At 43.3% G+C, this 27,246-nt stretch overlaps 2 protein-coding genes across 6 annotated transcripts in view; both read right to left on the reverse strand.

Annotated features, from left to right (window-relative positions):
• Window positions 1-6,941, reverse strand: part of LOC109897131 (TBC1 domain family member 14) — a 52,549-nt gene extending 45,608 nt beyond the window's left edge. Inside the window, exons 1-3 of one of the 4 annotated variants that reach the window (XM_031832564.1) lie at window positions 6,438-6,814; window positions 5,922-6,077; window positions 1,443-2,178 (exon numbers count right to left, since the gene is read on the reverse strand). In XM_031832564.1, coding sequence (XP_031688424.1) covers window positions 1,443-2,178; window positions 5,922-5,970 — 785 coding nt within the window. In that variant the 5' untranslated portion in view covers window positions 5,971-6,077; window positions 6,438-6,814. The other 3 variants (XM_031832562.1, XM_031832565.1, XM_031832563.1) reach the window with 3 other exon arrangements.
• A 348-nt stretch (window positions 6,942-7,289) lies between these two features.
• Window positions 7,290-21,225, reverse strand: LOC109897133 (uncharacterized protein KIAA0232). 2 transcript variants are annotated; one of them, XM_020491705.2, is made up of 8 exons: window positions 21,043-21,225; window positions 17,194-17,764; window positions 16,795-16,935; window positions 14,805-14,874; window positions 14,637-14,718; window positions 11,109-14,469; window positions 10,892-11,000; window positions 7,290-10,265 (listed from the first exon to the last, which is right to left on the reverse strand). In XM_020491705.2, exons 2-8 carry the CDS (start codon window positions 17,428-17,430, stop codon window positions 10,249-10,251), a joined length of 4,017 nt encoding a protein of 1,338 aa, XP_020347294.1. In that variant the 5' UTR covers window positions 17,431-17,764; window positions 21,043-21,225; the 3' UTR covers window positions 7,290-10,248. The 2 variants fall into 2 exon arrangements, with proteins under 2 accessions (XP_020347294.1, XP_031688428.1); XM_031832568.1 differs by lacking the exon at window positions 21,043-21,225 and adding an exon at window positions 20,634-20,877.
• Between the last annotated feature and the right edge of the window lie 6,021 nt (window positions 21,226-27,246).

Consider the following 27,246-nt stretch of genomic DNA (forward strand, 5'->3'; position numbering starts at 1 on the left):
AGTGAGGTGACTGGGGTCTAGTGGAGGGAGCTAAATGTGGGACCTGTGTAGTTTAATCAGATTGATTAATCTAAATTAGTATTTTATTTCTCAGAGAAATTCCCACACTGTAACAAGTAGGTTTGCAAAGCTACCGGTAATTTACCAAAGTTACCAAAATCTTCAGTAATCTATGGTAGCTTTGGTAATATATACACATATATAATATTTTTTTATATATCTGTGTTCATATTGTCCATGAGTTTGTAGTAGATAGAACATATGGTTCAAGAGAAAATAATGAAATTAATGAAAAAAAAAAACATTAATCAAAAATGCCATTATTTTTCAATGACATCTGCAACTCATCTAACTATGGACTTTTTTTCACAACTGCTACCAGTCTGACCCCAAAACATTGACAAAGACATATTGATTTATTATATTTTACTAAGTGTATAAAGGAGATTTCATGCTGAAACACTCATGAAAACGCCAATGATATTCACTACGTTGACGTTTATATTTAGGATAATGTTTTACAGCTTTGTCATTCTATTTATTTCATTTTAAAAACGTATTTAAATTAGTTTTATTAATTTGACATGCGATATGGCCACACAGAGGAACAGAGTTCATTAGAACACCTGTGATAATCCGAAGTACCCCAAAAGCCCACTAGATGTCTTCTGCTAAATGACAAAAAAATGAAAAAAAATGTACATTTGGGTAACTTTCAAGAAACATTTTATCAGAAGCTCTTATCCAGAGCGACTTACAGGTAGTTTACTGGTAACCATAGTGACAAGGTTCCTCACAGTGTGCAGGCTTTTAATCCAACCCTACCAACACACCTGGTACAGTGAACGGTTTGTACAGATACACCAAAGGTCCTTCAAACATCAACAGAGGACTATGTAGATATTGGGTGTGTGTGTTTGTGTTCGCTTCCATGCTTGGAGTGGCTAGCTACGATAATTTCCTTTTAAAACGTGACTGAACAATTACAGGGTGTGATTAGGTAAACAGGTTCCCCATGACTCCAATGCCATCACCTGTCAAGCACAATTTCACGGGGCGTACGGGGAGAATAAGTTATTCATAATAAAGCTGAACCAGCTCAGTTTCACATTGGAGGCTTCAAGCCTGAATGCATTCAACCATCAAATGTTACATAGGTCATATACACTTTACACAGGACAAGTTGACTGTACTGGACTCGGAGTGTGGAGAGGTGTGTACACGTTTTGTGAGTTTTTCACAGTAATCTTGAGCAATGTCTTCTTTTGTCATAGTGTGGTATAGTGTGGTATAGTGTGCCCTGAATCCTATGTACACTTGCAACTAAAATCTCTCCTAAATCAAGCCTTATGTCAATCGGAGACCTGAGCTTAAAATTGAGTTATGGACACAGACCTAAATAGACTGTCAAAGATCACACAGAGTGATAACTTCCATCGTACCTGTTGAAGAAGCTAGCCAGTGGCCCCAGCCTCTTGGGCCTGCCCTCCTCTGACCCCAGCTGTCTCTGTCGTGGGCTCCACAGATCCCCTCCGATGTCACCGCCCGGCGACGACGACAGAGTGACGTCCGAGAATTGGGCGGCGTCGCCCTCGTCCGTCTCCAGGGTGACGATGGCGCTGGAGTCGGAGGTGACCATGAAGTCCGGGATGTCCTCGTTGGACGCCGACAGTGTGGCCGAGAGCTCCGTGCTCAAGCTCGACACGCTGCACACCGAAATGTCGTCACTGCGGTTAAGGTTTCCCCCTCCTATGCCGCCCATCCCCGTGGTGACAACTCCCACGCCGCCAGCTCCGGACCTTGGGGCAGGGCTGAAGAGGCGCACCGAGTCGTAGCCACTGCGGGGGAAGGTGGAGGACTTGCGGAGACCAGCGCTGTCTCCAGACTGGTCTAGAGAGAGGGTAGCAGGGCCCTGGTCGTTGTGGTTGGAACCCAGGGTAAGGCCACAGTCTCCTGGTTGGGAGTGGATGTGCTCGGGGTGGTTGATCTCCAGGGTAGGGATGCCAGAGTCCTGGGAGGCTAGGCTGTGTTGGTCCAGGTCCTGCTCATCGGATCCCTGCTGGGGGTTGCCATAGTGCAGGGAGTGCTGGATAAGGGGGGGCTTGCTGTGTTCATGGTGGTGGTTATGGTTGTCGGAGCTGACTGTGCCGTTCTCCATTAAGGTACCTCCAGCCGCACCTGAAACCAACAAGGAATTATAGACGAGAGTCACTACTAGTAGTGATAATAATATTATGTGATATGGTACAGTGAAAGTTGCAGTGAAAGTTGCTGGCCTTCAAAAATACCATTAATATTCACATATTCTCTTTCAGTACAACATTGTCGAATAACACTTGCCATGGATAGTCAACTCTTACCCTACGAAGTCCAGAGCATGCTTGTTCTCTGTTCTACATGATAATTAATTGCACACACCTGGTGCCCCAGGTATAAATCAGTCCCTGATTAGAGGGGAACAATGAAAAAAAATGCAGTGGAACTGGCTTTGGTTTGACAGGTCAGTAGAGCTAAAAAGTCAAGCTCAAGTCTAAGACAGGGATTAGGTTCTCCAAAGACCAATCACTGAACCAGAACAGTTTATTACCCATGAAAGACACCTCCCACCTCCCTGGGTCCCTGCAATTAGGCTAAGGCCGTATGGGAGTCAACGGTCTAAGGGACCTTACTGTTGAGGTCCAGGAGAGGGAAATAAAAGGGTGAAATTAAGATCCCTGGGGAGGGAGACTGTCAGAAAACCATTGCATCATCACATTTAATGGGAGTCTTAGAAATAATAAAAAATTGCATTTGCCCCAAAAAAGTGAGTGAATTTGTTCTGACAGTGCTTTGCTGATATTGCATTGACACACGCTTCTAGAAACCCTTTGACTGACCACAGTCAGTCAAACTACAATTACATTGGAAAGGGCATGTAAGTAAGCATTTCACTCTAAGGTCTACACCGGTTCTATTTGGCGCATGTGACAAATAAAATGATTTGAAAAAGACATGCAAAGTTCCCGTGCTGCCGAGTCAGTGTGTGGAGCTTCCCGACCGGCTGCACCACATGCTGCTTGGAGACGGACCTGATGGAAACTGTCTGTGATAAAATACCGCAGTTCAGAGGAGAGCTCAAGGTCTCTGGGTAGAACTGGAAGAGATACTATGCTGCTGTGTGTGTGTGGAGAGAGCATGTGTAGATAGATACACTGCCCCTGGCACAAAGCAATAGTCACCAAGTGCTACCAGAGAAGAGGAAAAACATGGGAGAATACTGGAAAAAAAATATTCAACATGTCAACATGTAAAGTGTTGGTCCCATGAATCATGAGCTGAAGTAAAAGATCCCAGAAATGTTCCATACGCACAAAAAGCTTATTTCTCTCAAGTTTTTAACACACGTGTTTACATCCCTGTTAGTGAGCATTTCTCCTTTGCCAAGAATATCCATCCACCTGATTATACACCTAGTGTATAATATCAAGAAGCTGATTAAACCGCATGATCATTACACAGGTGCACCTTGTGCTGGGGACAATAAAAAGACACTCTAAAATGTGCAGTTCTCTCACACAACACAATGCCACAGATGTCTCAAGTTTTGAGGGAGCATGAAATTGGCATGCTGACTGCAGGAATGTCCACCAGGGTTGGTGCCAGAGAATTGTCGCAATGATCTGTACACAATTCCTGGAAGCTGAAACTGTCCCAGTTCTTCCATGGCCTGCATACTCACCAGACATGTCACTCATGTTTGGGATGCTCTGAATCAGCGTGCATGACAGCATGTTCCATTTCCCGCCAATATCCAGTAACTTCGCACAGCCGTTGAAGAGGAGTGGGCCAACATTCCACAGGCCACAATCGACAGCCTGATCAACTCTATGTGAAGGAGATCTGTCGCACTGCTTGAGGCAAATGGTGGTCACACCAGATACTGACTGGTTTTCTGATCCACTCCCCTACTTTTCTTAAGGTATTTGTGACCAACAAATGCATATCTGTTTTCCCAGTCATATGAAATCCATAGATTAGGATATAATGAAATTATTTAAATTGACTGATTTCCTTATATGAACTGTAAATTCAGTGAAATTGTAGAAATTATTGCATGCGTTTATTTTAGTTCAGTAAATGTATAAAACCCAATTTAACAGTGATTTCCCACAGACTAAACCCACCTAAAGCCCCAGTAACAGTCCCCGTGCAGCTGTAACCTGATCAAGAGGTTGTCATGGGAGTCACACACACAGGTTGTTGCTGTGCTACTGAAGCATGTGCTTATTTTTTATATCTAAACCTCTCAGCCACCGGAAAGAAGAAAGAAAAAAAATATTATATATTTGTTTTAAATAAATAAAATCAACATCCCTTTGCCATGACAACATTGATCATCATTAATCACGATAATGGTTTGTTTAGCCAGCCGGACGTTCACCGAGCGGTAATTCATTTTCAGATGTATGAAAATTACACCATATCATTCTTATTCTCTGGTAAGAAACTGAAATGACATTGCACTTCTTCGTCATTTCATCACAGTAATATTATTTTTATATATTTTTTTTTAAAGATGTGTTTGGTGAGGCCTCCAGAATGGCGCAGTGGTCTAAGGCTGGGCCACTAGAGATTCTTGGTTCAAGTCCAGGCTTTGTCGCAGCCGACAGAGACCCATGGGGCGGCACACAATTGGCTCAGCGTCCGGGTTAGGGGAGGGTTTGGCCAGCCAGAACGTCCTCGTCCCATCGCGCACTAGCGACTCCTGTGGCGGGCCGGGCGCAGTGCACACTGACATGGTCGTCAGGTGTACGGTGCTTCCTCCAACACACTGGTACGGCTGGCTTCAAAGTTAAGTGGGCATTGTGTCAAGAAGCAGTGCGGCTTGCTTGGGTTGTTTCGGAGGATGCGAGGCTCTCGACCTTCGCCTCTCCCGAGTCCGTACGGTAGTTGCAGCAATGAGACAAGACTGTAACTACCAATTGGATACCACGAAACCGGGGAGAAAATGGGGTAAAAGTAACAAAAAATAAAAGATGTCTTTGGTCATTTCTACTACTGGTGGCCTGCATGTGAATGATTACGACAGTTCCTGAAAGTAGTGTGAGTGTGTTTCCTGTGTTGGTTATAGCTTCACAGTAAGACATTGACATTGCATGCTTTGTCGCGCAGTTGGTAGAGCATGGCACTTGTAATGCCAGGGTAGTGGGTTCGATTCCCGGGACCACCCATATGTAAAATGGATGCACGCATGACCAAGTCACTTTAGATTAAAAAAAAGCTTCTGCTAAATGGCATATATGTGAACACTATCAATGACCAGGCTACACAAATAACAATGCTTGAGATAGAATACAGGCTAGATGCTACACTTCCTCATCACCATGCAAAATTATGCAAATCTTCTAGAGAACAAAATACTGTAATTATAATACATACCCATGAAAAAGGGTCTCTCTGGTACACACAACACTGACAGTGTGACTGCACTGAAGGTGACAATCTGAAGACTAACATATCTCAGTGAAACTGAATGAGTCTAGACCTGTTCATTTTGACAAGTGTGACTCCTGAACACACCTAGTGCAAAATTGCATTGTTCTTTCATCTCATTATCAATGGAGATGTAATGAGTAGAGACTAGACAATCCTGTTCAGTAACACAGTGACTGTAGGCAGCAGGCTATGCAAAATTAGGCTGGTCCAAAACATTTTATTCATTTGAATGCATGCATCGCTAGTGTCAAGGAGTGGCAATCATTATGAATTTCAGATCATTTGCAACTGCACTGTCATTGCCTAGTTCAGCAATTGTGTGTCATAGGCAATAATAATGCCTATTTATTAAATATGCTACTCATTTGCATAACCCGCTACATCAGCCACCTGTTGCTCAAGCTCCACTTCTGGCCGAAATAAAATGCCAACAACAGACTACGTACCACTTTCGCTTCCTTTCCGGTCTTTGGTCCCCTCCGTGGAATGTGCCATGTTGATGCTACAGATGGGCTGTCGACGCGGCTGGTTGCTGTTGGCTCCTCGGGTGGTCCATGATGATGCGCTGCTGCAACCCACCCTCACCTCCGCTCTCAGCGTAGCTTGGCGTTCATAGAGGAAATGGTCTCCGTTAAGTGCGCTTTTAGAGGACTCAATGGCACACACACAAAACATCTCATTCGACAGTAACAGGTCAGATACGAGCGGTACGAGTGTGGTATTTTTGTGGCTTAAAAGTGTCACAAATGTCAACTTGGCTAACGACTCGCTAGCGCACTTGCCAAAGTGTATTTGATACGTCGGTTTTATATGCTTCCTTTTTCCTATATTCAACCGAAATGGAACAGTTGATAGTTTTGCTCAATTGTTACAACAGAGCACTAAAGAACTACACAATTTGTATGAGTAAAAAATTAAATAAATACACTAGGCAAGTTTATCCAGTCTTTGTAATAACATACCTGTCTTGGTGCTTCAGCCGCCATTTTAAAATAAACTTACCGACTAGAGTGCAATGTAATCGAGCCAAGAAAGACTACAGCATCGATGCATTCACCTGTCAGTCGTCAAGGCGTAAATAATCGTCTCCATCCAATATCCCCATCGATCCATGAAACAATACAAGAGTTTCAAAGTAGCCTAGTCCGAGGAACCTAATTGCATGATTCTTAGTTTAAATTAAACTAGGAAGCCAGGTAACAATGAAACAGGTTTGTTAAGATGTCTCTGCATGAGTATTGTTTGATTACAGTTCGCTATTCTGTAATCGAAAATACCACAATAGGTGTTCCATTCACTTAATCTTTTACAAATATCCAGAACTTAAGAGTCAGCATCACTTCATGACCAAATCATGCGTCTACTTCAGTTTAGAAATTCAAGAACATATACACTTTCTAAATATATTTGCCTATACTGTAAGCAAGGCTGTAACATTGGGACTACTGTATCTGTTAGCCCTCTTGTAAGTGTGGAACCAGGAAGGACTTTAATTTCTGCAGAATACTGCCTCCTTGAGAAAGTGTCTGTCTTTACACCAATATCAAATCCACTAGAGCAGGGTTACTCATCTCTTACCCTACGAGGTACAGAGCCTGCTGTTTTCTGTTCTAGCTGATAATTGCACACAGTCTAAATCAGTCTCTGATTAGAGGGGAACTGGCTTTGAGGTCGAGTTGTTTGATGGCCTAGATAGTTATTCACAACTTACATTAGTATTATGCCCATTGAAAACACTGAACTCCTGGGAGAGCCCTCTGACACAGTGAACATGATGCAACTACATAAATAAGAAACCAGAACAGAACCTGGGGTGATTTGGTTTATTCCTTTATTAGATGTTAAGAAACTCCACAATGAAACAAAATAATTTACTCAGGGTGTACATGAAATTAGAACAATACAACCACTTGAGACAGATGGGAGTTGAGGATGAGGGACAAAGGGATGGGAGGGTGTCATCTAGTAGGAATGAAGTGACTAGGAAAACTCTGGTTCTCAGTGCCGGATATGCTATGTCCTTCAGACCAAGCAAAACTCAATGTTAAACTTCGTCAATGTAGTTTCAAGATGCATATTCGCCCTCGATGCATTCTCAACTTCCCCTCAATATATAAACAGAAAAACAAATTAATGCATTTCCTTCAAACTCCCATGTAGGTGCTGTGACTCGGTCTCGCACACAAAGTAAAAATTAAATTAAAAAAATAAGTCACTGCTTTATCCTGGCCTGTACTTATTGTCATATACAAAACCGGTTTAATTTAACTTAGATGGAGTGTGGTGTTGACATGCTGCTCTTATTTGTAAAGACACTCCATAACAGTTCAATCTTTGTCTCAGCTCTCCTGTACTGAAAAATAAGTCATGCAAAATAAACGGAGTGACTTTCCTCCACGTACACTTGAATGTTTAAAAGTTTGCATGCGCCAAGATTGCATATGACCGAGGACCATGAAAGGTCCCCCTCACATTGCTTAGGCAATCTCAAAACGGCTCGGTCGGGCTTAGCTCTAAAACTATGGTGCTGTACAATTAACTCTGTAGGAAGCTAGGGATTAATAAAAGCCCGTTTATTTTTTCCTCAAATAAAGTTTCAGTAATAAATTAATGCTTGAATGAATGTACTGATGCACTGCCACAGAATTAAGTGTTTTCCACCTACTTTGACAAAAACATTTAGTATTTAAGTATTCCTGAGTGACTGACAACTGTCTAAATAAATTACAATTGAAAGTAGCCTGACATTTTTCAGAGCAGTCTTTCATTCAAGTTTCAATCGGTTTAACACAAGTGAAGAACAAACACCACAATTATGGGGCAGACTGAGGCCCTGGCATATTGAAATGGATTGTTATCGACTTTGCCATTTTCCAAACCAACTCAAGATACGGCTGTCCATTAAGGGGTCGATGAATAATAATAAATAAATAAAAAACTTAGGATCAATGACTGTGCTCACAATGGAGACCCTGTGCCCTGTGACAGTGCATTAGAACCAGTGTGCACACATTGTTGGCAGACATATTTTGGACTGCATAACAGATGCAGTCACAAGAGAACATGGAGGGATGGTAACTGTGCTTCAATTCCTCAGTTTTCTGAGGACAAAAAAAAAATAAAAATTTTAAGTGGAAGGAGGGAACCAAAAACCGAAATAAACCACTGCAGTGATATAAGATAAACAACGCACATGGAAAAACAAAATGCATTTCGTCTAAAAGTGTGCGTTAACTCAGGATTTAATAGTCATGGCACAGGCAACAGAAACAATCACTCAAACGTCGTCGGGCCTCTGATTAAACTTAGTTTATGCAATTGAATTATTTTGGGTTGATCACCTTTTCCTTGCATGTTTAATATTACGCTCTTTTAAGTTAAGTAGTGTCTGGATAGAGATACATAGCCTTTAAAATCCTGCTTCTACTGTAGACCTTACAATAGGATGAACACACTGACACTATTATCTGTAATAGACTCAATCTGATAAGATTTAAAATCAAATAACTATTTATTCCCATAGTTATTACAGGCCAGTTAACTTACTAGTTAAAAAGTTTTTTAAAACTTAACTCTTCTTTAAAAATGAAAACCCAAGTCAAAGCGAGGACCATCAAATCACAATTATTTTCTCCAAAAGATCAACCGATTTCTCCACTCTGCAACGACAAAACAAACTACAGGATCTACATTACACAGCCACAATATCGAAACTGCTACAGAACTGTCAACATATTCATAGCGCCAATTGTTTGGATTATGGAGTTCACAAAAAAACCTTTCAATTGCTGCAAATCGGTGCCTCTGTAGAAATTGCTATAAATAAATATTTTTGTAAAGAGACATTACACCCCAAATTGAGCTGAACCATGTTTTTTTTTGTTGCTTTTTGCATTGAACAGCAGTTTTGTACTTTTAACATACATTTTTTTTGGGGGGGGGGGGGGGGGGGAGTTGATTTTACTTTTTTACCTTACAAACCATTTCTACTGTGTCTACTACTAAGGTTCTGAAAATCAGACAATCACCCCAAATCATACTCATTTAGAGCAACTTTGCACACTTGTGTGTGTGTGTGTGGGAGGGGGGGGGTCTTTGATACAGATTTGAGAGGTAAGATGCACACATTCTTTCCTTCAGTCAGAAAAGGCACACACGCTACTCAAATCTCCACCTTCTTTCTAAATGATAGGGATGAAGAGAAACAAAAGAGACAAACGCAGTGCTTTCATACGTTATGAAGAGAGGCATCCCAGTCAGATGAAGGAAACTGCAGCAGTTACACTAGACTATTAGGACAGGAACATGCTCAACCAGTCGGAAACCATAACTACCAGTATCCTAGGTCAAAAGCTAAAAATAAAAAAAATTGTTTTAAAGAATTGTGAAAAACCAATGGAGGGAAAAAACAAGACTGTCCCTAATATCTAACTGACTCTTTAATTAAGACGGAATTGTGTCTGGAAGAATCAACTAAAACCCAAATCTAAAATGCATACGTCTTCAGATATGGCATCACATGAAGACATGTAGAACATATTCGAGTGTTTCCTACTTGCGGCCTTTTTTGTTGTTGATTACACAAGACTCTAGTAAAAATGAAACTCAGCAGGGTTAAGGGTGGGATGTAGAGGGGTTCCTCTGTCCAGAAGCATATTGTTTCTAAGTCGCGAGCCCCCCCCCCCCCCATATCTTTGCAAGTAGAGGTGCAGTCAAAGGAGAAGAGGCCAAATCTTCCTGACGATGGGCTTCCTCGCCACAAAGCTGGACTGCTCAGATGTTGCTGCTCCCTGCGAGAATAAAGACAGTGGCTGAGAAACATGAGTTGGTAAACAGGGCATGTGTTCATTTATCCTGAGTTCAAAACAAAACTGTGTGTTAACTGGAACCTGTTTCAAGATCGTGTCACTGGCACGTAGGGCAGTATACAGACCAGCATTTTCCGAAGGAAAGGGAATACCCCCCCCACGCTCTATGGTGTTAGTATTTATTCTAAAGCATTGTTATCCTACCTCGGTCCTGGGGGTGAACCTTCTGGTTTTTGCCCTAGCCCAACACAGCCGAATCAAATATACAAATCTCAATGAGTTGGTTTGATTCAGTTGTGTAGCGCTGGGGCAACATCTTTTACTTGCACCGGAGGGGTACCCTGTTCTAAAGCCATCTGAACAGCTGACACTTATTGGAATGACTATGCTGACTGAATGATGTAGAGTTGTGACTAAGACGATTAAATATTTTGTATTTTAGTTTAAAACTAAGTAGCCTAGGTTGTATATAAACAATATATGACCAATTCAACACCTATCTGTTTGTCAGGGACAATCAAACAAAAAGTTTCCAGCCGTATATTAAACCAATACCTCAGAAGTAATTTTAGCCGTAGGCCAAAGATTTAATATAAGTTTGATCTTACCTGTACACTGAGGTCCAGGGAAAAGTGGGGAACAGATTGTGTTCTGCCACCAGCACTCATCTTGCTGGATTCCAGTTAGTCCCTGTCCACTAATATTTAATAGAGGGAACTATAAAAAAAAAAATGTATTAGTCTAATGGAGAGAAAACTGTTTCATAGTCAAAATGTAGAGTAACTTCTGATCAAACACAGCTCGACATTCCTAGAAGATTCTTACCTCAGGCAAATCTTCAACGAAGTCATAGGTTTTCCCATATGTGGGACTCTGACCAGCTGCAGCACATTTACAGGCTTCCTTTTCTCTGCAAGATTCTTCCTCCTGAATCTTGTCGACTGGGACAGCCATCTGTCCGCTCGCCGTTTCGCAGTCCAAGCAAGTCTCCTGCTCAGCGATTGGCAGGAGGGTGCTAGAGCCCTCCTGAGAATCCAGTGAGGTCTGGGCACTCTTCTCCATGCCCGCCTTCTTCAATCTGGGCAGGAATTTCCCAGATTGCAGTTCTGACTTCCCGTAGCACGGGCCCTCGTTTTCTGCATCCTCCTCAAGTGGTTTGAGGTCGGCCTGAGGGTCGTCGGAGACATCCGGCGGGGCCAAGACGGGAACACTCATCTCTTCTTTCTCGGACTCAACCTCGGACTCACTCCCTCCGCCGGGCGACAGCTCCGAGGCTGATATTGGTCGGAAGTGAGTCCTGGGGGAGATGCGGATGGCCCTGTACTGGGTGGTCCGGTTGATGCCGTATAGCCGTGGGTGGAAAGCTTCATTCTCCGAGTCCGAGCACAAGATAGATTTGGGCTTGAACCCCGGGCTGAACGAAGCCATGTCCTCAGGATTAAAGGAGCACTCGACCTGGAGGACTTGAGAGAACGGACTGTTCAGATCAAAGGACGCAAACGGGTAGTCGATCCCCGGCTCCTCACCACGGAAGCCTGCACAGGATCCGAGTAAATCTTCATGGAAGATAAAAGAAAATCCCTTATTCGATCCATCCTCACCTCCTTTAGTAGCCTGGTCACTCTGCCCGAAGGAGACCAGGGGCCTCCAGAGGGGCTTGTGGCCGGAGGCAAAGCAGCTGCCTGTGTTCATGAACACACGGTCTGTACCAGCAATGGTTACCACGTCTGAGCCAGAGGACGAGGTAGCAGCAGTGGCACACTGTAGAAGGCTGCCTTTCGCGTCGCCTGGTGGCACCACGGCCCAGTCCTGGTCACTGCTGAACGTCTTCAGCTCTCCATACACTCCTCCCAGGATGAACGACGTGTTGTCCTTCTCGGGGTTCACGTCCCAGGGATTGGACGGCGTCATGTAATCCCCGGAAGCATTCATCTTCGAGAGCCGGTTTTTATCCAGGAGGGCCTGCTCTTCATTCTTGCCTTCTTCCCACAGGTGGTACTCGGAGCGCTGCACTGCCTTCTTCGGAGGCCCTTGGACAGGATCATCTTCCTTTGTCTGCAAGTCGAGACAACCGCAGCGGTAGCTGCTCGACTCCTGGGAAAACAAGCCCTCGCCTGGATTCTCTTCTCCTAGTGATAGTAGGAGATCCCCATCTCCGACAGCCGTCCAAATGTCCTTTATTATCCCTGAGCTGTAGTTGTCACTCGGTTGGTTTGAGTCATCTGAAAACATACCAGCGTCGTACTGCTTGCTCTCGTCCCGTTCTAACGCTATTCCACAAATGGACTCCAATTTAGATTTCTTTGCGATGGTCGGATTGGACACAGCGCCTACATTGGCTTCCTCGCACTGGTGACCATTGTTTTCTTGTAAAAAGTCCAGGATTTCTTCCTCTATGTATGCACCAGAGATGGGAGGGATTATACAATTAATCTCTTCATTGCCAATTAGAGCGGACTCCTCTGTTTGAACGTTTATGTGCTCATTGTCTGAACGAGTCTCTTCCGAATGAGACCACGGACTGCAGGTTCGCGTTGAAAGGTTCGAACAGTGTTCAGTTTCATCAAAGGCACTATTTTTGGTCCATATTAACAAACGAGACTGCTTGTTACAATGTGGATCTCGACAGCTACTTAAATCTGCGTTGTTTTCGTGACCAACGGGGAGAAAAGGAAGAGTTGGGCTATCGTACTGCAGCTCAAAGAGAGACAAACAGGAGGAGTTCAGACCAGGAGCTTCACTGGTGGCTTCTGGGAGATGAGGCTCCTTCAGGTTTCCAGGCAGTGTGCCGATGGTGAATGGAACGCCGTCCAAAGCGGGGGAGAGCTGAACGGGAGAGTCCCCTGCAAAGCTTTCTCCATCTATATCTTCAGAGCTAGAGGATGAATAACATGCCCAGAACTGAGCCATGTTTTCCAAATCCTGCACGAAGAACCCATCATCTCCCAAAGCATCCAGACAGCCCATCCTTATTGCACTTTCCCCTTGCAGCTCAAGGCCATCTAACACTAAACAACATTCTGCCTCAAAGTCTCTTTGCTCTTCACTTTTCTGTCGAATCATGTTCAAGATCCGACTCTCTTGTACCAAGTCTGAGGCACTAGGATCCAATATGGATTGATAAATATCGACTTCATAGAAGTGGGTGAATTCGGACAGATACTCATCATCTAACCCTCTACTATCCTCAGGCGGCGGGCAGCTTGAGGTCCCATAGAGTTCGGTAGCATCCTCATCTGCGTCACCTGGCACCTCAACAAAGTGCCCGTCGACAAAGGTGCCCGCTGCCAGACACGCCCTCTGGAAGCTTGTGTTGGCAATGCAGATGCCTTGCATTCTCTCAGACAGCCTTCCGAAGTCGGTGGACGTAGTCGAGTCGTCTGGAGAGTCCACCTTGCTCCGGTACTTTGTTTCCAGTTTGCTCCTTCTGCTACTGAAAGGTACTAAATACTCTGTGATGGGCTCTGTGTACCACAGGGGCTCCTCCATGTACTCCTTTTTGTTGGTGGCCTCAGCTCCAGACTTCTTTTCTTCCCACCAGCCTGGATCTTTTCCAGTTTCCTTCAGCTGTCTTCTCCCCTTTTTGTAGAGCTGCGTTTGCCTCCCAGGGCCTCCAGTGGCGCTGCTGCTGCTGCCTCCAGCATTCCGCCGCTCCTCTTTGTCGACGGCCTTCAGAGCCAGCTTCACTTGTCCACTGTGGCACCCCCTCTTACTCCTGCTGAACACCTCCTTGGACCTGTGCCTGATCCTGCCCGCCTTGCTGCTGGAAGTCTTGGAGTCGCCCTGGTTCCCGCTGGAGCTCGAGCCAGCCTCACTAGAACCAGAGGACCAGGAACGAGGGCGATACTTGCCCTCTGACCTGTGCCTCACCTGCTTCTTGCCATGGGCGGTGGCTCGGTCCTCTGCTGTTGCGCCACCATGGAATCGTTTCTCTTTCTCCTTCTTGCTGCGTCTCTGCTGGGTTCTCTGGCAGGTTGGGTTAGTGCTGCATGCCTCAGGTGTTTTCTCCTTAGCAGCTTCACCATCACTGTTGCAATCTTTCGGGGAGGAGGTGTCGGTGCTGGTCTGCGGGGCCGCGGAAGACGAGGAACCGGAGTAAGCAATGGCTCTAGCCTTGTTCCACACCGTCATGATCTCTTGGAGACAAACAGATTTCTCTGACAAAGGAGGAAAGGCTTCATAATACCTGCAACAACGAGAGAAAGCGTTGTCAATTAACTTCAATACAACAAAGCATATAAAATTACCACATATTTTAATGGGCATACAACAAAATCAAATATGAATGGTTGTGCCGGCTGGTCAGGACATTATTATGAATACAGTATTATTGCGGTTTTGGGTCAAACTTACATTTCAACCTGGTCCTTTGAGGAAGGGGACTCAACTCCTTCAGGAGACTGAGATCCATCAGATTTCTTGAGCTGGTTATCTTCTGTGAAGAGATAATATGATAAGGTGTGTCATATTTACTAGTTTGTTATAAAAATGGCAGAGAATGTATAAACACAAGATGCAAACCTTTCTGTTTGTTCTGGATGTCCTTGAGTTTGGAGCAAAGCTCCTCAACCAGGCTCTCAATTCCAGAGTTCTTTGGGGGTAAAAGAAAGGAGAACAGTCACATCTAAGAATTAATCTAGCAAAGAATCCATTGAAGAGAAGCTAAACAGAATAATCAAATGAGCCCCAATAAAAAAATGTGCTTCCTTCAGACCAGTCATGAAGTGATTGGATGTATCCAACATTATAAAAACAGATAGTTCGAGCCGTGAATGCTGATTGGCTGATAGCCATGGTATACCACAGGTATGACAAAACATGTATTTTACTGCTTTAGTTACGTTGGTAACCAGTTTATAATAGCAATAAGGCATCTCGGGGGTGTGTGGTATATGGCCAATATACCACAGCTAAGGGCTGTGTCCAGGCACTCTGCGTTGCAGATAATAGCCCTTAACCTGGTACATGGATCATGTTAAATTGTGCCTTATTGCCTAAATAACACTTGATTGGAACAATTTTTTTTGAAGGCAACTTTATAAACACTGACTAGAGGGTATTAACATAGGCCAGACAAAAAGACAAACCAGCTGACTGTCAGAGGCCAGACCTCCTGTACCATGACTGTTCAATTTAGCTATGAGGGAGAAATGACTAAGCATAGCCAAAACAACCACCTCCTGTCTTTCAATCAAAACACTTACAAAACATCAGCCAACATAAGATCTCAGTCACCCACTTCTTCCTTATACCCACTGATATCCTACTCTGTCAACAAAAGATGAAGTAATCCGTTTTCTGTAAACAAGGCCTGCAACGAGCCGGTCTATTTAAACAGACAGCCATGTCGACAGACCAGTAGGCAATAGGCACCGACAGACAAGCAACAGCATTTAGTGAGGACAGAAATAGCCAGCACAATAAACAGGGTGGAAATAGTTCAAATCTTTTTCACTCACACTCTCTAACAGAAAGTAACATTCCTTACCATGCCGGCCCAAGTTTCTACCCTGGCCGCGTGTATCTTCTTGTATCATTGTGCTAACGCTGGTCAGCTGACAGGCAACGCACTCTGCTTTCTATGCTGCAATCCCGTGCAGTGTGTGCTGGTTAAAAAATATATTTAAAAAAAATGGACTGCAGAGTCCAGTACCTAGAGAGCAGCTCACTCAGCCTTGCAGACCCTTCCCCCAACACAACCTCCAGCTCTACCCCAGGCCGTCACGCTCCCTCTCCACTACTGGCTACCTCTGGTACTATACTACTGCCAAACCAACAGACCAGTAAAGAAATGAATGCAGATTTTGCTTTTTTATTTTTTATAATAATATAACAGTGCAGAAAGAATATAATGCAGGCGTATTAAACTGTGAACGTAGACGTAATGACACCGCTGCAAGGTCACCCCATAATATAATCTCAATAATGTGTTTTAAAAGTGTGAGAGCAAATGGAGTCTTTCACCGTGTCACAATTCTTTCCTCTACTGAAATCAAAGTCAACCTTTTGCCAGTAAACGCTCATTATATCCCACGACGGACTGAAAAAAATCTGAGAGTGATCACAAAATGAGCCTGGCCAATGCCAAGTATCACATGATGATAGTGGCGGTTATTTAATGGTGTACCCCTCTCACAGGGAATTTGCTTTGTGCAATGACCGTTCACCATGATTTATGCAATTAATATATGCCTGACTGAAGTTCAACAGGCAAAGGCGCAGAATTACAGTAATAAATTCCTGACAGACACGGATCATTAAACAATTTACACACATAGATGGTTCCTGTTTCTTCATTGATTCAACACGTTCAGCTTTGTAGCTTACAGGCTGCTGTATTTAAAAGGAAACACTCAACTGCTGTACCAACTATCAGTCTATGTTCTGCTCCCGAACACTCAAGCTTCAAAGAGTGCATGAGCAATGCTGGGAGAAGACCACATGCGCGCACAAAAAACACAGGGTGAAGAGAACCAATTTGTTGCTACACCGGGGAGAAACAGGCACTTACTTCATCAGATGCTGAACGCAGGCATTGCACGGCGGCTTGTTTCTTTATCTCTTCCAGACTCAGATCCGTCCCTCCTTTCTTCTTACACTTGGCCCATTTCTTCCCAGTTCCCTTCTCCCAGCCCAACAAGATGTCGTTCTCCTGCACACAACATCCACATCAGTTATTTAACCACACAGCTGGTATAAACAGGAACGGGAAATGCATGTTTTAAAATATTGACAGTGCAATAAATAAAATAGGTGGGTTTAATCATTAGGTTCGCTTAAATCACAAAACAAACTGACTCAAATCAATACTAGAGCCTGTTCTTCATTGACTAGGTGCATGTTTAACTAAATGGGGGTTACTAGATACCATCATGTTCGTAACAAGACATTGCCGCTGCTGGACACCTACCTGATCCTGCAGGTCGTAGTCGTAATTATCATGCAGGAGCAGGCTGAGGACGTAGCGGGTATAGATCATGGCATCGATCCCGCACTTCTCCAGCTCCTGGCCCAGCCAGCTCTGCACTGGGCCCAGCGAGTGAAGCAGGGACATCTCTGCGGCAGGCAGGGGGCCCACTGGGGTTAAGGGGCACGAGAAGCTTTCAAGAGGAGCAGGACCGTCCGACTCGTCGCTCACTGGACGCATGGGAATCTTCAGGTGTTGGCCATTCTGAGGTGGAGCGGCATTGTGACAGGTGGATATGGAGGGGCGGTGGTGTGGAGAGGGGACAGGGCAGTAGAGCCTATCTGGAAGGCGTGGGGGGGGGGGGGGGTTACTCCAGCAGGATGCACAGGGAGGAAGCTACATGGAGAGACATGTAGGGTGCTGTTGTTTTTTTCTGTGAGCAAATAGGTAACTTCACTCGTCAGGCATGGCTTTAACTGATGAAAGCTATCAGCTGTTCGGCAAAACACTAGACGTGCTTGCGTCTCAGTCAGAGGGGCTCATGCTGGGCTACGGCTTACTTCACCGGCACAACCTGAAAGATAAGGGGGAAAAAAAAGACTTGCATCACATCTCTGTTGCATTTAAATGTTACACAAGGTAGGTCTATTATTTTACACCATGATATACGGAGTGTACAAAACATTGGGAACATATTGAGTCGCACCCCTTTTGCCCCCAGAACAGCCTCAAATCGTCGGGGAATGGGACGGAGGTGTCAAAAGCGTAGCACCAGGATGCTGGCCCATGCTTCCCAGTTGTGTCAAGTTGGCTGGATGTCCTTTGGGTGGTTGACTATTTTTGATACATGCGGGAAACAGTTGAGCGTGAAGAACCCCGTTCAAAGCCACCTAAATATTTTGTCTTGCCCAGTCACCCTCTGAATGGCACATATGCACAATAAATGTCTCAATTGTCTCAAGGCTTAAAATCCACCTTTAAATCCATCTACTCCTCTTCATCTACACTGATTGAGGTGGATTTAACAAGTGGCATCAATAAGGGATAACAGTTTTCACCTGGTCACTCTGTCATGGAAAGAGCAGGGGTTCCTAATGTTTTGTTTTGCACATTCTATAAGCCCTAGGCTTAGAAGAATGACAGAATACACAGCAATTCCTTGCAACACAGCTGATAAGCCATTTATGCTAATTTTGTTGACCTGGTTCAACCTGATTTCAAAGATCTGACCCAGGTGACTTCAGTTGCTTTGATACCCCATTAATTTAAAAGAATATTAAGCCAAACAGAAAATATTATTCACATTTCAAATGTAACGGAATAGATTAGCTCGCTGTGCAAACGTATAGGAATAATGAGGATTATAAATCAACATGAGGGTGTACTGAAGTGAACACCTTGTAATGAACCAAAGCAAATGACTTCTTGGTTACTACGGGCTGCCTCAACCCACACCAGTAGATCTACAGCCTGTCTGTCCCCACGGATGGATTTTAATGGCTGTTTATAGTCCTGGTCTCAGACACCAGCTTGTTAATAGGCTCCTAAGAGAGCCTGCACTCTTAACCCATGCAGACAGCAACCCAGGGAATGACAAGAACCTAAATGAGTTACATTATGGAGATCCTGTAATGGGTGTGCGCTTTCTAAGCACCTGTATGGCCTCCTACCATCACACTTAAGGGCAGTCAGGTCTACTGAATAATCTGCTGAGTAAACTTAAAGCAAGGAATTTATACCTAGGCTATACTCCTAACCCAAGGGTCAAAAGTCCTAATGAATCTTGATTTTAGGCTAGTCAATGTGTAAAGCAAATTCCAAGATTTGTGTCTGAGTAATATACAAAACACGCACGCTATGCGAGTCATCCTATTTAAGGGCGTCTGCTAGGAACATTGATGTCAAACAGGGTGGTTAAGGTGCGATGTTGTGGAACAGGTCCCACTGTGGAGTGACTCAGGTCAGGCTGACTAACCCTATGATCAAGGCAATTCGTCTGTATTCAACATCAGAGTTCAGAGTTCTGGCCCATAGAAAGTCTCTCACATGACAGTGATCACCCCCACAACTGTTAAGCATGTAAGGCCACAAAATCACCAAGTTATAAAGAATGACCTAACGCCCTTTGAAATCATAAATCCTATACCAGGAAAACAGATTTAATTTGTATAGCAGGAAAGCAAACTAGTCAAGCATATTAATCGATATCAAATTATAATCTGCTATGTTGTATTAGGTTTCTTTATGTAGTGTTGTCTCGTCATGTGCGTTTTGTCCTAAATTTTTATTTTATTTAATCCCTGCAGGAGGCCTTTCGCTGGGCCTGTAAATAAAAATGTGTTCTTAATTTACTTACCTAGAAAAAGGTTTAATAAAAATAAATTAAGAGCTAAACATTTCAGTAGCCTTGTTATGCAGTCAGGCGCTCAAAAGAGGAAGCCCAGCCGCTGCCAAATGCATCTGTTACATATGGCAGTATACACACCGGCACTCACCGGCCTGATAGTGGATTAACCCGGGGAATGACGAAGAGCAAATGGAAGCTGAACCGATATGATAGGTTGGCCTTCTTGTCACTCAATAACGGCGGCATGTTATGGGTTACCCGTTATAGGCATCAAAAGGGCAAGAGATAGAGCTTTACAGTAGGTGGCCATAGTAGGCATTCCCGTGCAAATATTTCATACAGCAACACAATTGGTAAACTCAGAACAAAAAAAGATCACGCTAACGTTTGCAACATATTGCTATGGCCAACACCTGATCAAATGAAATGTGGTCGAACATCGGGTTTGCACCCTATAATATACGTCCCTGTAGATTACAATCTAGCTAGTTAGCTAACTAACAAATGTCAGGAGACGGCTTCAGCAGCCTTCCTTTACACTGGCAGTTGCCCGGCAGGCTAGCCAACCTACGATAGTCATGGATTATTCTGCATGATCTATGACGTTAACTAACCAGCGTTCACCAATGTGAGATAGTCATTAAGCACAACTAGCGCTAGCTAGCGGTGCATGACTTCTCTTTGCGAGCTAACCATTTCATACTCGACACTAGCTAACGTTAGATAGCTAACCCTAGCTAGCAGGATCACACACACAAGCACTCGACTAGCCAGGGTTATGGCAAACAGTCAACTAGTGTTTGGTTAACGTTGCGTTTGTAAGTTATTAGCTTACTAAATTAAATGAACGAGCAAATGTAATCATAGCCTGTTTAACAGCAAGTGCCGACCTTTCAGTAGGATAGCGTCAGCTAACAGAAGCTAACGTTAGCTAGAAAGATAACTACTATTAGCTTAGTCGTCCACATCCGGTAATAAAACATAAATATATAAAAAAAATGATTGAGCTGCAGCCTAGGATATATACACATGGGGATAACTATAATATGAAACATTATTGAATGACATTGTTAGTATCAGCCTGACGCAGTTGTACCGTTAGCAGTAGACGTGTGGGCAGGTGACCGTCGACTGACTGCTACTAATACGGTGGAATTACAAAACCCGGTTTTCCCGATAAAACGCCGTCTTTTCCCTATAAAAGTTAAAAAACGAAACATTGGTAATCCATACAATTTCGGGAAACAAAATGAAACTGGAGAAGTCCCATCAAATCAGCTTAAAGTACAATAACATTCCGGAAAAAAGTTGTTGTGAAACGATAGAGAAAGAGGCTGCCCTAACCGGGAGCGGAGACGTTTCGAATCAAAAATAAAAACATGCGCCACGAATTCTCAATAACAAGAATGCAAGTTGAAAAACCGATGCAATTACGCTTTTTTCACCCTTCTTTTTTTTGGTAAACAATATTATTAAAGTACACTGCAAAATATTGTTTTATTTACCTGCCGTTACTTGAAGTGTAGAAGGGGGAGCATTTACTTCTCTCCCGCTGCCGCTCCGAGCTCCGGAATCCTCTGCAGAAGCGTCACATATCATGGACGCCGAGCGGCAAACGCGACGCACGACTGCGCTGTTTTCAAAAGAGAGCAATAGGAATAATGGCGTCTTTTTGTAGGCACTAACTCCACCATGGATCGTTGTACAAAGCCTATCGGGAAATGTATTTCGTTTTTGCAAGGGGGGTGGATAAATGTCGAAAATAAGGTGTGGCTAGTCACTTTTTGTGAATTCTGAGAAATGTATGTAAGCACATAAAGGCTTCATAGTTTATAAAGGTCATGTTAACTGACTGATATTATCTCATAGAACAAAATGTATAAAAAAATATTCTAAACCTGTGTTAACCTCAGACCTTATTTTTGGCGTGTATCCCAAAACTCAATGATTTCCCCATAGGAATGGCTGAACAAACCAGAGGTAACTAATTTCCGGTTTATGACTACAGGCTGGCGAGCTGAAGATTTTCACAAATGAACCAAGATAGAGCAGAGCGTGTCGTTGTTTTTAAATGTATTTGTATTTACTAGGAAAGCCAGTTAAGAACAAATTATTATTTACAATAATGGCCTACCCCGGCCAAACCCTAACGGCGCTGGGCCAATTGTGCGCTGCCCTATGGGACTCCCAATCACAGCCAGTTGTGATACAGCTTGGAATCGAACCAGGGTCTGTAGTGAAGCCTCTAGCACAGTGCCTTAGACCGCTGTGCCGTTCGGGAGCCCATCATTTTTTCTATTGTGTTATTGACTGTACGTTTGTTTATTCCATGTGTAACTGTGTTGTTGTTTGTGTCGCACTGCTTTGCTTTATCTTGGCCAGGTCGCAGTTGTAAATGAGAACTTGTTCTCAACTGGCCTACCTGGTTAATTTAAAAATAAAATACAAAATAATCAGAGGGCAGAACAAGCAAGGTGGGCAGAGCCAAGCACGAGTTGGTGAGATCCTATTGGCGCGTTTCCGTTAGGGGATGCCTACGAGTGTGCATTAACTAAATTCGCCCTTGCACTCCTTCTAAACAAAGCCATTTTTAGAAACTTTGGCAAAGGGCAAAGTCTACTAAACGTAGTCCATTCTGTTTTTTTCTCCCTTCAGATTCTAATTTTGTTTATAGAAAACTGTAAGGATAATAAATATTTAATCAATTATAAAATTTGAAGAATATCGGACAACGTCCATTTCGCTCCATCTTCTCCCACTGCCGGCCACTTGGCTTCCTCTCGTCACCATATTTGGTATTGAATAGAAACGCCAACCGGATTCTTCACATTTTTACATCCGGTGAAATATCTGTCTCGTTGTTCTAGCTGTGGGCGAGCTCTGTCACTCGTCTCCAGGCAACAAGGCGAATCTCTACCGTCCTATTACTATTAGGATTTATTCATCCGCTCACGATTGCATCAGATGGCCAAATAGTCTCACAAAATGTGAGGTTAAATGATTGTAAACCAGAAATAAGCCAATATCCAACAGGACAAATCCACTGCTTTTGTTTGTATTTGTAAAAGTTTGTTTTGTTTAAGATGGTATTCTAACCAGTTATGGGTCCAACTTAATTGCTTTAACATTTAAAGTAGGTGTGCTTAATAGTTTGTAGTAGCCTATTTCTCTGTAAACCAGACATGCTGAAAACAAAGTCATTATGTTGCAAATTTCATTCTCATATTCGTTTTTTTATTATTCATTTTTGACATTTTATATTAAAACTTGGCCGAAATGTTCATCCATATCCTGCTGTCTCCACCCATAAATAATTGTGTTCAGCTCATTTTTTTGTATAAAATGAGATTCCCATTCTGAATCATATTCAACATTATGACTAATTTATTGCTCCAACTGTGACTAGAGTACTTTCTCCAACCCAGTAATAAAGCTAAGCTTATAGTCAAATGGACATATACTGCCTTTATACAAGAGATTCTTGACATCTGTTACTGTTCTGCTGGGGGATGGAGGATTAGGCAGCTGACAGGTGTAAGACATGGCATACCCCTCCCCAACACACACACACACACACTATCCACTGTTTCATGCTTGGGTAGCTGGATCCATTCTGTCGCACACTTCATCTGCTCTCTGACCCCCAGGTTCGTGATCTTTGGGAATGAGGTGATGACAGGCCTGTTATCCCACAGGTCACTGCCTCATACTGCTACACCTGCTGTGTTAGAGGGTAACTCACACTGCCAGCCTGCTGTGTTAGAGGGTAACTCACACTGCCAACCTGCTGTGTTAGAGGTTAACTCACTGCCAACCTGCTGTGTTAGAGGTTAACTCATAATGCCAACCAGCTGTGTTAGAGGTTAACTCACACTGTCAACCTGCTGTGTTAGAGGTTAACTCATAATGCCAACCAGCTGTGTTAGAGGTTAACTCACACTGTCAACCTGCTGTGTTAGAGGTTAACTCATACTGTCAACCTGCTGTGTTAGAGGTTAACTCATACTGCCAACCTGCTGTGTTAGAGGGTAACTCACACTGCCAACCTGCTGTGTTAGAGGTTAACTCACACTGTCAACCAGCTGTGTTAGAGGTTAACTCACACTTCCAACCTGCTGTGTTAGAGGGGTAATTATCTTATTGATGACCAAGGTCTTAAAGGTAGATTCAGCGATATGACGTAGGTGCACAATGTAAACAGCATAGTGGGTCAATTTCCGCAACAACAAAGAGCATTGATGCGCATGGTTCAACTTCTCTGCTGTTTTGGGCCATACCTAACACAATGTAAAGCGAACCCGGGAACATGCACAAATACTGTGTGTGACTGTGTGAGAGTGAAGTCTTGCATCTCACTCATCGTAATATCTGCGGTGCTGCTCGTGGCAACATCATCAGATATTGACTGTACAAGGGGTCAATGAGGCTAATCGATGAGGAAGTTGTGGCTTTTCTGCATCGATAAACCGATTTTTCTCTCCCCTGCCCTGCAGTGAAAGAGAAGTGTTGTATGTATGTACTGTCCTGATGATCGCTTAAATCACAATCTGCCGTTCGTTACAAGAGCAAACTTGTACCAATCAAATTACACATTATTGAGCCACCATAATGACATTGATAGAAAACACAGTCTATTTGCAATATTAAAGCTGATCCACCCCCTACAAAAATTAAATAATATGTACCCACACATTTTAGAATATTCCTGTAGAGGGAGAATAGTATAATTTTTCCTATGTATTTAAAAAATCAAACATACATTGAAATGTTTTCCCCTCTTGTCACTACAGTAATTCAATAGTAATTGGGAGACAATTTGTTAAATAGATGGCATAGTTTAAAGACCCCTTATAATCCTGGAGGTCCGATAGTATCTCCTCAGAAGACTCAGTACTGAAACGGCAACAGACAACATGTCCCTGACCCAGACCCATGATGTCTAAATCTACACCCTCACGTCACTGCATGTTCTTGTTCTTCTTGCTCTCTCTCTCATTTCATGCATATTTTTTTCGGGTTTCCCCGGGCAAACGTCGTTATCGTCAGCTGAATTGCTTGACGTGTGAACCAACCCGTTCGCATCAAGTTTTTTTTTGTCCAGGCCATTAATCACATGTATCACCCTAAATAAAGAGCAATCCTTGCCATTACATCATTGGTGTGTTTATATTATGACATCATAGGTCCAACTCTATTGACAGTAAGTGTTGGTTCCGGCAGGCAAAAGCTGCAGGTGTCTTGTATCCATGCACTTGTTTATGTGACACGTTTAAGTGACACTAATCCATCCACAGCATTTAAAATGACTGCCACTCTCAAATGACCAATGGGAGACCCGAGCTTCTCGTCATTATGACTACAGTCAACCAATCCCGACGTCCCCTTGAAAGGTCTCTGGAGAAAGATCCCTCCTCCCCACAGATCCATATGTTGTGCTGCTGTCCTAACTGCTGTGGGTGAAGTGGTTTTAATGGTTTGAAGTTTCTCTCTTTCATTTAGCGTGTTGTATTATCTCTTCTCTCCACCTCTTTCTTCCCTCTCTCTTTTAGCACCCCCAGCCTTTATAAACAATCAATGACATGTAGGTATTCATATTTAATTAACTATTATGTAAGAGTACAATTAGACTAGGTGATTAATTACCTCTTTTGTACCTCACCTAATGGCACGATTTTGTTAAAAACAAGAGCATTTCAACATAAACAAATTATGGTATATGTATAGTCGGAAATGTTTCAGTTGTTGCTGTTGCACATGGACTTGCTTAGCACGTCTCCTACCTCGCAGACAGGGTGTATTTTAAAACCGTACCTCAGGGCATTCAGAAAAAAATGCACATGCTAACTCACCCTTCCACATTCTTTTTTTTGTATTCAAGCTATGGCTTGCTGAGGTGTACCTGGTTCCTGATGCATAAACACATACTCTCAAATACACAGGAAGGCAGAAAACCCTGTGGTCTGCTATAAGACAGTCGACTCCTGATTTCAGTGCAATACAATTTACTATTATATAAATGTACAATTTAATGCCAATTGACAAGGCCCAATCCATATACATTCCCTAAATATGTACAAGCGCTGGTTTAATGTAGACATTCCCTAAATATGTACATGCACTGGTTTAATGTAGACATTCCCTAAATATGTACATACACTGGTTTAATGTAGACATTCACAACAATCTCAAGCCCCTCAGTAGTTGTGTTTCCTCTGGCCCCTTTGATATAAATGATGTTTCATTCTGCTCTGTTTGTCTTCAGAGGTGCTCACTGACACCCATAGAAAAGCAAGCAATCCCACTGTGTGTGCTGGAAAGGGGTGCCACTGTGTGTGCTGGAAAGGGGTGCCACTGTGTGTGCTGGAAAGGGGTGCCACTGTGTGTGCTGGAAAGGGGTGCCACTGTGTGTGCTGGAAAGGGGGTGCCACTGTGCTCCGTCCCGTTCCTCATCATGTGACCCTCTTATAAGGATGCTCCACAGGGATCCGTCCAGCACCGCGAGTCCCCACAGATGCCAGATCTGTGTTAATAATCCATTCTAGGCCAATCGGGAACTGTCGCCTAAAGGTCACTTGAGGTCATCAAGTGCATTGAGAACAAGGACAATACCTAGGGACAGTAAATCAACTTGAATTCCAAATGCTTAATTCGTATGACATAGAGAGCATTGAGATGTTTGTCATTGACATCCTGTACCCAGGGCTGGGCAATATGGCTAGGATACTGTATCATATCACAATATTAATGATTAGCATGTGCATACCATATGATGGTAGTTGACAGTATTTTATGTTTCTGGATAATACAAGTTTTAAATATGTTTTGTGACTATTGAAACTAGCCTGGCAACAAATCAATTCTAAGTGCCTGTAATGGGTTTTCTCCCTTCTGATGGTTATACACTCAACCAAACTAGGTCAAAACTGACAGTGAAGTAGTCAATTTTATTGAACTTTTAATTTAGATCTGTATCAAAATATTGTTATATTGTAAAAATCCATACCGGTTCATGATATATCACGCAGCCTAGCTGTATTTACTAGAACAGATAGATAATCAATCATCTAAGGTTTCAACTGAGATTGTCATAGCATGCCCTCTCCTCACACAGTACCCACAGTACCCTTGCCTTGGTCAATGTGGCTCTTTCTCAACACAAATGCAATTTTATCCACACTCACCCTTAACCTAACCCTAAACCTAAACTAAGCACAAATTATACATAAATACGCGCAACAGTTTTGTCCTTTCGAGGATTGCCATCTGATGCCATCTGTGTGAACCTGCACCTCCTCACCCTTGAGACTCTAGCATACCGTAGCCATGTCTCAAATAACGAAACATCTCACTCAGACATTACACACAACCTCTTTGGCCTGTCACAGCTGTGAACTATCGCAGTCATTATGAAGCCAAATGGTTTTGACAAGCTGCTCACAACTACACGTGAAAAGTTACCTACATGGCCAAATTTTTATTTAACTCGGCAAATCAGTTAAGAACAAATTCTTATTTACAATGACAGCCTAGGAACAGTGGGTTGTTCAGGGACAGAACGACAGATTTTTACCTTGTCAGCTCGGGGATTCGATCCAGCAACCTTTTGGTTACTGGCCCACCACGCTAACCACTAGGCTACCTGCCGCCCCTATTTATGATTTTTATTAATTTATTTTACCTTTATTTATCTCGGCAAGTCAGTTAAGAAC

Source organism: Oncorhynchus kisutch, linkage group LG9 (assembly GCF_002021735.2).
Source record: "Oncorhynchus kisutch isolate 150728-3 linkage group LG9, Okis_V2, whole genome shotgun sequence".
Classification (NCBI taxonomy): Eukaryota; Metazoa; Chordata; class Actinopteri; order Salmoniformes; family Salmonidae; genus Oncorhynchus; species Oncorhynchus kisutch.